The sequence below is a fragment of the Vigna unguiculata genome, chromosome 3, assembly GCF_037176805.1.
Source record: "Vigna unguiculata cultivar grain cowpea cultivar isolate G323 ecotype 2 chromosome 3, ASM3717680v1, whole genome shotgun sequence".
In the NCBI taxonomy this organism is placed as follows: Eukaryota; Viridiplantae; Streptophyta; class Magnoliopsida; order Fabales; family Fabaceae; genus Vigna; species Vigna unguiculata.
In genome coordinates, this window is record NC_140794.1 from 5,831,646 (window position 1) to 5,846,155 (window position 14,510).

The following is a 14,510-nucleotide window of genomic DNA, read 5'->3' on the forward strand; positions in this document are numbered from 1 at the left end:
AGTTTGAATTACTTTTCAAACTATATTTTAAATAAAGTTATTATATTCGACCTTAAAATAGTTTATCACATAAAAACTTAAATTTGATTGTGATAGAAACTTTATTTTTACTTCAGTTTTATGTTAAATTATTGGAAAATAACTCAGTAAGCATATTTATATAAGAAATTAAACGTATAAAACATAAATGTTTTTTTTTAAATAAAGAAAACTCAAAATCTAACAAATTATTTAGACATAAAATAGAACTTAAAAATAAAAAGAACATAAAAATAAAAAGGGGTACGAAGAATAGCTGTGTGCGTTGTTTTCACGCCTCACACCCTCCCTATAAAATCTCTCATATTTATTCACTTATTTATGATTTATATTTATTTTTATTTTGTGCGTGTCTCTTCATTTGAATCTGGATCCAGCGCCTTCTATAGTCTCTATTTGCGCACGCACGAACCAAACCCAAACCCTATTTTTCTTTCTCTTTCTCTCTCTCTTCCTTCGTTTATCTTTCTTCCTTGTTTGGCGTCAGCCATAGATTACGCATTGCACAATGAAGAAAGGGACTAAGAGGAAGGCGAAACAGCAGCAAGAAGCCAAACAAGACGCAGCCGAAGACAACACCACCAAACCACAACCTCGAGCTAAACGAGCCAGGTCCTCCAAGCCTCAATCCGAGCCTGAGTACTTCGAAGATAAGCGCAACTTGGTTAGTGAACAACTTCATCTTCATCACCGTTTCAATGCTTTCATTTCGATTCGGACCGTTTCTTCAACTGAGCATTCTCAAGAATGGGATGAAACGAATCTTTTTGTTTGTTCGGAGGAAACGATTTTTTCGGTGCTTTGTCTTTCTCGTGTTTTCGTTTCAGTTTTAGTTCGCTATGCTAACTGTTTAGCTTGGAAGTGGCTATGCTAACTGTTTAGCTTTTTCTTTATTTATTTATTTATTTATTTTGTTGCGTTGTGTTGGCTGTTGGTTTCACTGATGGAAAATGGGGTTTGGTATTTTGGATTCTGTAGGAAGATTTGTGGAAGGAAACATTCCCCGTTGGAACTGAGGTTTGTTTGTGTGTTCAATTAATTTATGGAGTTTTCTTCGTTTATGACCGTGCCGTGTTTCTTGTTGTGACCGCTTCGTGTTGTAATGACAGTGGGACCAATTGGATACCGTGTATCAATTCAAGTGGGATTTCTCAAATCTAGAAGTATGGTTGGATTGGGCTGATTAGGTTTCTTGTTAGTGATCTGTTTTTCAGTAAAGTTGAACTGATTTATTTGATTAATTGCTGATGGTGTTGTGATTTGGGGGTATGCTTTCAGAATGCGTTTGAAGAGGGTGGCGTGTTGTATGAGAAGAAGGTTTACCTCTTTGGTTGTACTGAGCGTAAGTGGTTTGCGGAGTTTATTCTTTTTTGTTGATTTAAAAGCGACTGATTTGCTTGGTGTGCTATTTCCCCTTAATTATTTGGTTGTTCATCATCTTACGATGACTTTCTGGCTGCAGCTCAACTCGTCATGTTCAAAGGGGAAAGCAAAGTTGTCTGCGTACCTGCTGTAGTAGCTGTAAGTAGTTAAAGTGCACTGTCTACATGTATCTCGGCACGAACACTCTTGATTTTGTTTACCAATATCATTCTTGCTTCTGAGTTTTTTATGGAAAGTGGACTGTTTGATTTTACCATTTTATGCTTCTTGTTTATTTGATTTGTGAGTATTTTTTTTGGGGTGTGGTTCTTTGGTGACTTTAACACGTCCTTAATGTTTTGGGTGTTACTTGGAAGTGCAAGTTCATTGAATGTGCTCTGTTGCCCGTTTTATGGCATGGAGAAACCTTGTTTTGATGATTTGAATGTTTGCATTTTTATTTTAACTTTGAAAATATTTCAACGTCATTCTGCAGGTTGTATCACCTTTCCCACCATCTGATAAAATTGGAATAAACTCAGTCCAAAGAGAGGCTGAAGAGATAATTCCCATGAAGCAGATGAAAATGGACTGGGTTCCATATATTCCCTTGGAGGATCGGTATTAATCTCAATTAGTTTGTTTTGGTGGTTTCTTTGGAATTTGTTTATGAAACATTGCTTCTTTGTCATCTCTAAACTCCTTCGTACGATTTTATGTCTTAAACAGAGATAGCCAAGTGGACAGGCTAAAATCCCAAATATTTATCTTGAGCTGCAACCAGAGAAGGTACAGCTCATTATTTTTTGCTCTTGTTTATATTTTTGTGTTCTACCGCTTGTTTCAGATCTTCTAAATGGGTTATTCTTGGAGAAACTTGGATTTTGACTGTTTTAGGGCATCCAGCTTAATTAATCCTGTTATTGTGCTCTGACTTTTCTCTAGTTATTTTGATTGTCACCACTTTTCACTTCTCCAAGTAGATTTCTTAAACTATAAGTCCATCGTGTTAAAATTTGTCTGGTGGTTGCATCATATTCTTCTTCCGCATCTGCATGCTGCATAATACTATCTGTAATTTTTTCAAGTAGTATGAAGAAGTCTTCAACTTTTTGCATGTTTTTTCCCCTATTTTTACCCTCTTGTTGGTGACCTGCGTAAAGCATTCTGTACTGTCTAATTTTTCATTTAGTTTGGTTTCAGGCCTTCAGTCCACAGTCCTCTAAAAATATGTAGCATTTAAATTATAGTTATTTTGAAAATTTATTTACTCTGCCTTCTTTAAAAAGTGATCTATTGTTATGGTTGTCATTTTTATTTATGATCTTTGCTCATGTAATCTCTTCCAATTGACCTTGATATAGCTTATATTGATATGAACAATTTATCTTACCCATGTTGTAATCTGCTTTGCAGGTCTGCTTTAAAACACCTGAAGTTGGATAGATTAAAAAAATATGAATACTGCTTGCCTTGTAAGTGTACCGGTTTTAGAATATTGAAATTGTTTTTTTAGTATATTATGTATACTGATTCTACTTCTATTTAATTGGAGGAAGATGATGGAATTTTATTAAACAAGTGAGAATGATGGGGACTTATAGACAATGCTATTTTTCTACTGATAAAAAATTGATGCTTCATTTTGTTCAATGCATAATGATTCTTCAACAGATAGTGTTAATGTTCCTATTAGGATAATTTGTTATGGACTGGTTTTCTTTCTGCAGATTTCTATCAGCCATTTAAGGAAGATGAGGTTGAACAGAGCACTGAAGTTCCTATAATATTTCCTGCTGAGCCAAAGCCGGTAATTGCATTGTAGACAACTTTTCCCAGTGAATCAGTAGTGTTTGGATTGTTTGGGATATTATTTGTATGATATGGTTATATAATTACCTTTCTAAATAAATTTTTGGTAAAAAGATAGGCAGGTTATTGCCCTTTTTAATTTTCTATTTTGTATATGTTTACTTATGTATTGCTTTTATTTATGCAGGTCTTCTGTGAATTTGATTGGGAATTAGACGAACTTGAGGTAAAAATTCACTTATGTGTAGTTTGGAACATGTCAGACTAAGCCCCAGCTAGCTGTTGCAGTTTTAAAATTAAATTCTTAGTTATTTTTCTTTTACTACTGACAATCCTATAATAGCTAAGTTTCACGAAGCTTGACATTATTTTTTCTGAAAATTTAAGGGACCATTTTGTATGAGAAAATAATTTTGTTTTCTTATGTTTTTTAATTTTAATTAAAAAAAATGCTATTTGGCTTCCTGTTTTCAAATATGTGTAAGAAATTGTGAAAACAAGTCAGTGTTTCTCATGCAAATCTTTGAAAGTAAGAAATAGTAATCGTTTCACATACAAATATTTAAAAACAAGAAAGTGAAAACAATAAATGAAAGTAGACAATTTTTTTTTCCAAAAACCAAATTACTTCTAATGTTTTTTGTTTGTTTGTCATTTTATACTTCCTAGTGTAAACTCTAAACTTTTGCATCTTGCTATGTTACTGAATTCGAGAATCTTGATTCTGGAATGTAGGATTGTATGCGTTTCAAGGCCTCTTACACTTATTTATTCTATATTTTACAGGAGTTTACCGATAAACTTGTTGAGGAGGAAGAGTTAACAGAAGATCAAAAGGATGCATTCAAGGTACCAAATTATTGAAGGCAATTAGTTAACTCATAATTTCTGGGTTTTTTAAGTAAGAAGTTAGGTTGATACTTTTTACTTTTTTTAGGAGTTTGTCAAGGAAAAGGTTCGTGAAGCAAAGAAGGCTAATAGAGAGGTATGTTGGTTCCGATCATATTGTTTTTCACTTTACACTTTCTGCTTTTTTACTTATTTTACCTCTTTTAGGCAAGGGAGGCTCGGAAAAAGGCCATTGAAGAAATGAGTGAGGAAACTAAAGCTGCATTTGAGTCTATGAGATTTTACAAGTTCTACCCTGTTCAATCTCCAGATGCACCAGATGTATCAAATGTTAAGGTGGGTCTTCAAGCATTCGATTATAATCTTTTTTCTCTTGTTAAAAGCGTATATTCATCAATAATAGGATTTCAGATGGTTAGTGCATGAAATATCTTCCTTTTAATAAAAAAAGATAAAATTGTAATGAATAACATTAATGAATTAAGGGTACTCAATCCTCAACTTATAAGTTAAGGAAACCCCTACAAAAAAAACGTTGGCTTTACTCCAATGTTGAAGCACATTGCCTAATATTATGTCAATGTATCTGCTCTACTATTACATTTATTTATTTTTTGCTGCAAATGTCTTGTTTGATCTTATGTTATTAGCCTGTTCGCTGAAAAGGGGTAATCCCTATGTTGGAAATATTCAAGTCTTCTAATACATTGAAGGAGGGGCGCCTTCACAATGTGTGTATCAGTTACGGAAACCCCTTTAAAAGACCGCATTATGCCAAACGAGAGGCCAATTACCTAACCTCTTTTGAAAGTAGCAGCTCTACTACTTACATTATTTTCTATTTCTATTCAAGCTGCGAATGTGTTATTTGATCTTGTGGTATTTAGTTTATTATCTGAAAATTGAATAATTTTAATACCTATAGCCAACCCAATCCAAACAAAGCCATTGTTCATTGGGTTGGATATTAGGTTTTGGTGGTGAATCCAACCCATCCATTACGATATATTTTAATTTTTTTTGGTATTTGCACATGTTTTATGAAAACAAAGATTCGGAAAAATCACACATTAAACACCATTTTTACTTCCTTTCTTGTCCTGGTCTCCTTGCCCAAGCATTCCAAGTTAGATCTTTAATGGAGAACCCATCCATTGGCCTTATATTGTAGACTTCCATGTCATTTATGAACTCCTTTTTTTACTCCACTGATAAACTTATCATACACTCAATTTTCTTTATAATATCCAGTTGATGCAAAAAGTTTAGACATTTTTTTATTTGTTATTTTGTTCGGTTTTGGTAGAAAAATAATAGATCCCACCCAAATTATTTTAATCGGTTTGATATTGAGTTTAGTGAAACACTATCCAACCTTACTGTACCCTTGAACACTCTTACCTATTGAGAAAATAGACTAATAACAATGCGTGCATTAAGGGAGAATGGTAGCCGTTTTAGGGTTGCCAACATAAATTTGTGTATATCAGTTTGGGAAACTCTTTTAAAATGACCGTGTGCTTTAAACCAAAGCAGAAGGCTATTCGCCTGATATTTTTTTGAAGTAGTGGCTCTCTAGGTAGCCGATAGTGCTTGTTATAGCTACTTACTATCGCGGTGGAGTGGTTCGGAGTGGCACTGTAGGACAATGACAATTTTATCGTTTCGTGTTTTAAAGTCACAGCTGCCATTGCTCCAGCGTGGCTACTATTTCATTCTTTTCTTTTAATGATGCAAACGTCTTGTTAATATTAGCTTATTCTCTCAAAACTGGTAATTTCTATAGTGGAACATTGACGAGAGTGGCTGGCATTTTGAGGGCTGTATGTACATGTGTGTATCTACTAGAAAGCTATCTTGGAAGTAGGTATTCAATTTCTCATTTCAACTTTGATGGATTGTTAAAGTGAAGGCGTTGATGAGGATACTACTGGCTATACTATGTTTTGAAAAATCAGCTGGCTATTCGATATTAGAGTTATAAAATCATTGAGCTGTTAGGTTTTTTTTCTTCTGTGGATCCTTAGTTCCTTTTTGCCTTTTTCCCTCTCATCAGCATGGTTCACATTGAATTTGGTACTTAGTACCTTCTTCACTGAACAACATAACTTTGTGTGGATATATTCATCATGGTTAATAAGAGTGAAGAACACAACTTTAATGCACGTTCAATTTCTTGATTAAATTATTTCTCTTTGTACTTATACCACATAACTTTGTGTGGATATATTATTTTCATCATGGTTAATTAACTTCAATGAAAGTTGTTGAATTTCTTGATTAAATATATTGTCCATGTACTTATAATTTATAGAATATCCTTATCTTTGTTTGCAGTCTCCATTCATTAACAGGTATTATGGAAAGGCTCATGAGGTTCTGTGATTGGCAGCAAAACTTGTTTGGCCTAACACAAAAGATGTTTTGTTTATTATGAATGAATTTCAGGAGGCAACCCCCTGGTGCCCCATCGAAATTCCATTGCCAGTGTAGTTGTCTAAAGCGACATACAATGTAAAACTGTAGATCAGAGATCCTAGGTGTTGGAAGGAGTATAGACATGTTTCTCGTTTCATTGTTGAAGAGAATTCCAGAGCTTCTGGAGCTGCGACTTGCGTGGCTGTCGGATAATTCTTTTTCCCTTCAAAGTTAGATGTACGACAGTTTTGATTATGAGCTAAATGAAGAAATTAATTCATTGCTGTTTGGTCCAATTTAGCTTTTTGTGATTGCATGGTAGCTTCTATGGATTTTTCCTAGAGCAATGTCACTTGAATAAGGTGAGTTCATAGTTCCTGTTTGCCATCTAGATTAAGTGGTTGATTCTACGCAAGTTGCTATAATTTTATGAAACTATTAAAATGTAGTTGAATTTATCTTGTAACATGGTTGCTTTACTTTATCTAGTTGTGAAAATTGATCTCCGATACTAAACTGTAGTGCAACGTTAATGTGATTTCTCTTATTACAACAGTTATATATTCTTGGTTGGGGAACATGATTATGATAGAATTAAAGCTGTGCCTGAAGTTATCAGCGGGAAGCCCAAAATAGCGTAATAACTAATTTCAAATTAACATTTTATTTTGTTAGTGATAAATCTAACGCCAAATATAACGTACAAATTTGATAAAAGAAAAAAAATTGATTATTTTATTATTCCCACCAATAAATTCAAAGTTCTTCGTAGTACTAAGTTTATCATCTTCAGTTACAATAAATATGTTAAAAAAGTAATCAATTTAACTAAAATTATTTTTAAGTGATAGATCTAATTGCAAACGTACCAAAAGAAAAGTAAAAATAAAAATAATTAAATTGGTGATTTTCTCAATTAAAACTAAAGATAGTCAATTATTAATTAATGTAATTCAACCATGAATCAACGAGAATAATTACATATAAAAAATTAATTATATTGATTCACACATATTCTGAAAGAAAAAAAAAACTTTTTATAAAAAAAATTATTGTAAATTAGTTACAAAATTAGCCCAAAAAATTACTCGTCTTACGTATATATGATAGATATTAAACTCAAATTTAGTAATACTAATTAAACCTGAACAATCATGCTAATTAATCCACGTATTCGTGGTAGAGTTAGGTATAGAAATCAATACGTCAGTTCTATAAGATGAGAGATTAACTTCTGTTACGATTAAAGAAAATTAATCTACATAAAATTTTTGATAACTAAACCTTTTAACTCGTCTTTTAAAACCTCATGTGAGTACTCATCTTTTAAATAATTATTAAATGAACCATTATCGTACTAATTAATTTGCCATAAACTAGTTAGACTAAACATTTAACGTACTTTTAAAATAGGATAGCTTGCATTTAATGTACCGAACGTCACCTATAGATAAAATATACAAAATAAAATGTTTAACTAATTCTCTACTCCAATTTGACATATTAAAAGAGTAATTATTCTTTAATAGCATAATAGAACATGGCAGCTCACACTATAATTCATAAAGAAACCTTTAGGTGATAATAAATACTTCTTCTATTTCAAAATATTAGTTCTCGTTAGAGTTACAAGACTTTATGTTATTTGCAATGATTTCTTTTTTATCATGGTTTAGATATACTTTTTGTTGTTGCTAATATTATATCTATCTTTTATGTTTTTGTTCCTTTACATTTTCTAGTTTAATTTGAACAATGGACAGTAAGCAACAACTCTTATTTTGCACTTTCTGAATTGTCCATTTCATTTTCCCCTCAGTTTGATCTCATCAAAAGAGTTAAATGGAGATATATAGCTGCGAAAAACTTGAATTAACCTGAGATATTCATTGATGGAAACGTGACTCTGGTTCATCAGTACTTCATAAAGTTGCAGTACTTTTGAAATGACGAAAAGGGTACAAAATTAAGATTAAGTCCCCTCTTCAACAGCACGAAGAAGGTGAAGTCCATTTTCTTTTTCCATCACAATCTTCTACCGTACGAGATACAATCTTAGAGCGATATTCTCTTTCTTCAGACAGCATATGTAGGATCAAAGGTACGTTCAAACTCCATCACGATTTTATCTTTAAAAGATATTTTATGAAAAAAATAAAAAGTATTTAAACTGTATTTAACAAAATACTGTGTTACATATATTCGTTGTTATATATAGAGAGAGTCTTGAAGCGTGTGAAATGTAGCAATAAACGATGAAGTTGTTAACTATATGATATGATAGATCGTAATAAGAATATTATTGATATTATATATGATATGATATGAAATGGGTATGGTTGTGACATCTACCATTCAACCCTATAACGTAGGTTGGGTGGCATCATTCTGTTACCAGTGGAATCTTGATCACCACTGACCGCACTTTGAGCAATGACACTGTTGATGGAGGTGTCTCTATAACCATTGATTCCTCCAATATCTGTGAAGCTCTTCGGAGGAGTTACTTGAGGCCCCACGGAATAGAAGGCAGCACCGAAAGAGTTGAAGTCTGGTTTGGTTGCAGCAGAACCATCATTGGTTTGATGAGTCGGAGAGTGTTCTTGATCTTGTTTGGCCATGGAACTCTTTTCTCCCTCAGTTTCCCTGTAGTTGTTGAGGTAGAGCTTCAAGGGTCCAACATAGTTCTCAAACCCTAAGGTTGTCATGGCCCAGAGAAGATCATCACCGTTGATGGTCTTCCTCTTTTCCCTCTGGCACTTGTCGGAGGCCTCACCGGTGATGAAGCTGATGAACTCAGACACACACTCTTGAACTGTTTCTTTGGCTTCCTTGGAGATTTTTGCATTGGCCGGGAGTGCCCTTTTCATGATGCGGCTAACGTTGGCTATGGGGAGGAACCTGTCTTGTTCTTTTGAGGAGCTGTCTGAGATGTTACCAGAAGTTGGACTTCCCACAGGACTTGTTGTTGTTGCTGTTGTTAATGATGTTGTTGTCTGGTTTCTCTTCCCTGTCATGTTGAAGAGGTAGAGAATGGAATAGAGTGAGTACTTAATAAGCTAAACAATTCAGATTCTGAGCTTCACACTTTTTTTCTCCCTATGTGTGTGCAAGTGTGAGTGAACAAGTTATGCTTAGCTTAGGTGCTGCATGCGGCCTTTAATAAGGGAACAAAAGTTGGGGGATATAAAATGGAAAAGTGGAAGAAAGGTGCTGCTTTTTCATGTCGAATATTGGAAGAAAGTAAAGGGCGATTGATTAATCGATGATGATGAAGAAGAAGATCACAAAAGGGTGCTCTTTTATATCAATTACAAGGACCCCTTTGGTCATATATATAATTAAAATAAATGAAAACAACTTTCAAATAACAAAGGTGATTAATTAGACCAGTTTTGTTATACATATATGTGTTTTGAATAAAATATCAAACAGATAGGGTCGGCAATGTTGGTTAAATAAATAAATATCATTCTGGAATCTTGTGTAATTGGTGATGTGAGAGGTTAATATTATATAGAGATTAAAAGGTTTTTGATGAAGGGAAGAAGAGAAGCGACAGAAAGGTTCAAAGTTTAATATGGAACTTATTCATGAGTGTAATGCGGTGGATTAAGTTCAAAGGTGTGACATTGGTGTTTTGGAAAAGGAAAAATGTTTCGTATATGTCCGATCTCCGATCTTTTGTTGATGTAATTGGAAATAAGAAAAGATGTTTTTTTTTTTTTTATAATGAAAGTATCAATTTAAATTTCACGCGAATTGAAAAATTTAGAAAAATACAAAGATCAAAATTTATAAACTTATTGTATTAAACATTGAAAATAATATAAATTTTTTATGTTTTCTTATGTATTGTTAGGTTAGTTGCACTTATTAGGTTTTAACAGGGGATTTTACTGAAAAAATATAATATAAATAGGATTTGAGTCTAAGAATATAAGACATTGACGTTATTCTCAATTCAAAATTTTAAGATAATAAATTTATGAGTCTTTATCTTTGTATAATATTCTACTTTCTCATTTTTAATCGATATAATATTTAGACTCAAATGTATTCTTACCATTATAGATCATACTCATGTCTCTCTTTAGTATTATATATGTTTGACGATGATTATTTTTTTTTTCGAAAGACCGGAAAAGCAGTAATTGGAAGAAGGTAAGAAAATGATGAGAGAATGATTATGGTAAATTGTTTGGAATTGTTAATGAGAGCCCATAACGTGATTATTCGTACCGGTGCATATGTTATTTGTGTACGGCTTTTGAAAAAGGGGCTGAAAAAGATGAAGCAATGGGATATATGCTTTCACTTTGCCATGCTTTTGTGTTGCTTTGTCTCACTGAGATTCTTCCATATTGCAGTACAGTATCATCTGAAGGCATCTGAGCCCTGAGTCCCCAATTTCTTCAAACAATGCAATTAATGTGCAAATAAAAAATATGCATTCACAAAAAGAGACCCTTTTGCTTTTTCTATTTCCCCTTAACGAATATGTCTTAAACTGGCTTCCTTCTTTCATCAGTTCCAACCTGTCAAGTCTCACCTCCATCCTTCTCACGAAACTCTCTTAAACCTCACACACTACACCCATATCAAACCACCTTCTGACACATGGAAGCTACACCCACCAACCATGCACTCAAAATATATATATTGGACCGGCTCTTACGTATTGTTTTTCATTTTAATTTCTTGTTTAAAAGAGGTAGCTGCAAGCTGTGCACATAAACAATATTGGGTTGATGAAATAACACAGAAAAGTTTCAAATCGCTTAGTATAACCTCTTGTTTAGTATAACCTGAGAATGAGTATATAGTATAACCTGAGAATGAGAATGAGTGTTAGGGACTGTATAATAAGTTTTAAGTTCATGATTTTTATTGTCTTAAGTCAAAGACATTTTATTTTATTCTTTTCTAGTAAAGTGTTGTGAGATATAACTAAATTCTTACCCTAGACAAACGTAAGTGTACTTAGAATCAGTATAGAAAGTATTTTTCCATACAAATTTGTACATAATGATCATTATCTGATTGTGGATTTTTTGTCCAACACACATTCAATCATTAATATTTATAGATCGGTGTGAATATGTTTTATTTGTATTTTAAGTCTAATTTAACCTCACAATACCCACTTATAAAATAAACTTTAAACTCACTTTATTTCTTGTGAATGTTCAAACTTGGAAGGATGATTATGTACATAATTATTCTATCACAATAGTGCTTTGACAAAGTTGGAATTTTTTAAGTCAAACTTTGGATTATATTAACAACGTACGATGATACGCGATCAAAAGCATAAAATATGATAAATACATAAAAAGAGCAAACTTGTCAAGATCTGAATTGTTAAATATACACAACTTAAAAACAATATGAAATGAAACCATCTTTATAAAACTGGTCTATCTCCAACCGAAGTTGATTAGTAGAAACCTTTCTTCATGCACTTGTTGTAAATTCCAGTTTAGTTACAACAATTGTATGACAGTGTACGTTTTCATGGGGCAAATTTTCCGCAACAGTTAAATTTTTTCAGATTCTGTTCTAGCTGTCACCAATCATCATGAATTTCTGGTCTCTTATTGTTTGGGTAAACTTGTATGGTAGCTGTACTTGTGTTTGGATCCTTTTCTGCCACTAAGAAGAAGTAAAGTTGGTGTATGTGGTAGTGGTCTGCATCATCCACCCAATAGCACTATTATTATTTAACAGGAATACTCTTGCATGCATGTAAGTTAAAATGATAGCTCCAAAAGCTTTGTCTATTTTTAGATAAAAAATTTTGTTTATGGCAGTGTTGGGCAGAAAGTAATAGTTCTTGCAGTGAGTTTGGTGAATCGTGCACATTACAATGTTTTAATTTTGTTGGGTTTTGGTGATGGTTACATATATACGTGAAGTGAGATTACATCATGGTTGATCGAATATTGATATTATATATGTGGGAATAGTCTTGGCTTGTGCTTTTGCTCATAGCTTCAGGATTGTTGACAACTGAATAAAACAATTTGAAGATATTGCTCATAAATTATAATTATATTATACAATTTGCAAAAATTTGCATGTCAACTTGCCGGCTTTGGTAGAAAGTCAGATAACATCACAATCAGTGGTGAGAAATGTGATGAAGGAGAAAGCAGACGTAATATCGATGAGCACTCACAGCAGGCCATATATAATACTCATAAGATTCCCTTCCATATATATATATATATATATATATATATATATATATATATATATATATATATATATATAATGTTTAACATTTAAAAAGAAACATATCGAGCAATATTTGGAGGGAATTGGTGTTTTTAAATTTGAAAAATTTAATCTTTTGATAACGGATTTTCTTTTTTATTTATTGTTTTCACCGTTTACAATTTAAATAATTCATATTTTATATATAAAAATTGTTCAGCATTTCAAAAAAACACTTTGGGCAATACTCAAAAGGGATTGATGTTTTTAAATTTGAAAAATTTTATCTTTTGGTAACGCTTTCGTATTTTATATATAATACTAAATTTTAAATCTAATTCAATTTTACAAAACTGACTTATAAAGTAAGGTTTGTATAAGATCTAACTCCATACTTTTGATACCATGCTAGAGACATATTTTAAACTAACTCAACCTTTCAAAATTGGTTTACAAGGTGAAATTTGTGTCCGCTCATATTTATCAACTTAATTTACCTTATTTTTAATATAAGACTTCATATATATATTATTGGACCGATGGAAATAACATGTATTGAAAAGTTCCACATCGTCTATGACAATTAAGAAAATAAGTGTCAGTGACTATATAATAAACTCAAAGTTCATGATTAAATTATTGCTTCTTGTGTTGATTTTGTTTCTCTATTAATAAAGTGATTTTTGAAAGTTTTTCTCAATAAATATATATATATATATATATATATATATATATATATATATATATATATAAATTAAGGGATTAAAATATATTACATTGAGTATTATATACAAGTGGCAAATACTTAATTTATTAATATCAATAAAACTAATTAAATTGATTATTTTTAATTAATAATAAAAAAATGACTTAAATTTTACAGATACCTATGAATTAAATTATTTAAGTGATTTTTGTAATGCAAGAATAATTTCAAGCATAAGTAAAAGTTTTTTGATGACTCAATAAATACAAAGAATGAGCGAATATCTCACTAATAATTTCGGAATAAGCTAAGAATTAAGAATCAAGTGTAAAAGATAAGTTAAGAAGTTAACAGAAAAGATAGAAATTGTATTTAAAGAATAATTCATCATGTTATGTATGTAGCAAACTGATAGTATTGAACCTGAGAGATGAATTAAGATCTCCCATAAGTAATTACATATTTTTCATATTAAGATAAAAATATGCCTTGAATTTGTATATAAATTATACTATTTTTATAAACAAGTAAAGTGCATTAAATAAAACATAATTCAGAGTTTAATGACTATGAACTTTAAGGTTATATGTAGTTAAGACAAGTTTGCACTGAAATATTCTGTAAGTACAATTTTTTAACATCATTAAAGAGAAAATTGAGAAAGTTATCATGTAATTATATTTTGAACACTTTTATGAAGAAACACTTTTATGGAGAAAATATTTTGAACACTTTTATGAAGAAATACTTTTTTTATTAATTTATATAAAAATAAAAGAAAATTCATTATTTAAATAAATTGTATGACAATATTTCAACATATGAGCTCATATATAATTTTTTTAGTTTATATATAGTCATTATTTAAACAAATTTTACGGTCAATGAGACATTATTTGACTATTTTTGAGTGTTTGAGACTTCATGATTTTTTTTTTTCTTAAAAATCCAATTATTACTTTTGTTTTTGTGAATAAAAGAAATTGGGAAATGTTACGCGAATTTCATCCCGTGGCATCTTCAACGCAATAAATGCTTGACAACTGTGCTTATTCAATTTCATCCGTTGGAGTGCTGCGTTCCGCAAAAGTGCTTATTGGTAAAT

The 14,510-nt window shown here is 31.6% G+C and overlaps 1 protein-coding gene and 1 pseudogene across 1 annotated transcript; one reads left to right on the forward strand and one right to left on the reverse strand.

Moving 5' to 3' along the window:
• The first annotated feature begins 395 nt into the window (after positions 1-395).
• LOC114179256 (protein HEAT INTOLERANT 4-like) lies at positions 396-6,776 on the forward strand. The gene is made up of 14 exons (XM_028065523.2): positions 396-703; positions 1,018-1,056; positions 1,149-1,202; positions 1,318-1,381; positions 1,502-1,560; positions 1,898-2,022; positions 2,131-2,190; positions 2,818-2,876; positions 3,132-3,211; positions 3,401-3,439; positions 4,000-4,062; positions 4,151-4,198; positions 4,270-4,398; positions 6,400-6,776. Exons 1-14 carry the CDS (start codon positions 548-550, stop codon positions 6,445-6,447), a joined length of 1,023 nt encoding a protein of 340 aa, XP_027921324.1. The 5' UTR covers positions 396-547; the 3' UTR covers positions 6,448-6,776.
• A 1,960-nt stretch (positions 6,777-8,736) lies between these two features.
• LOC114176437 (nuclear transcription factor Y subunit B-1 pseudogene) lies at positions 8,737-9,745 on the reverse strand (annotated as a pseudogene).
• Positions 9,746-14,510: the final 4,765 nt, after the last annotated feature.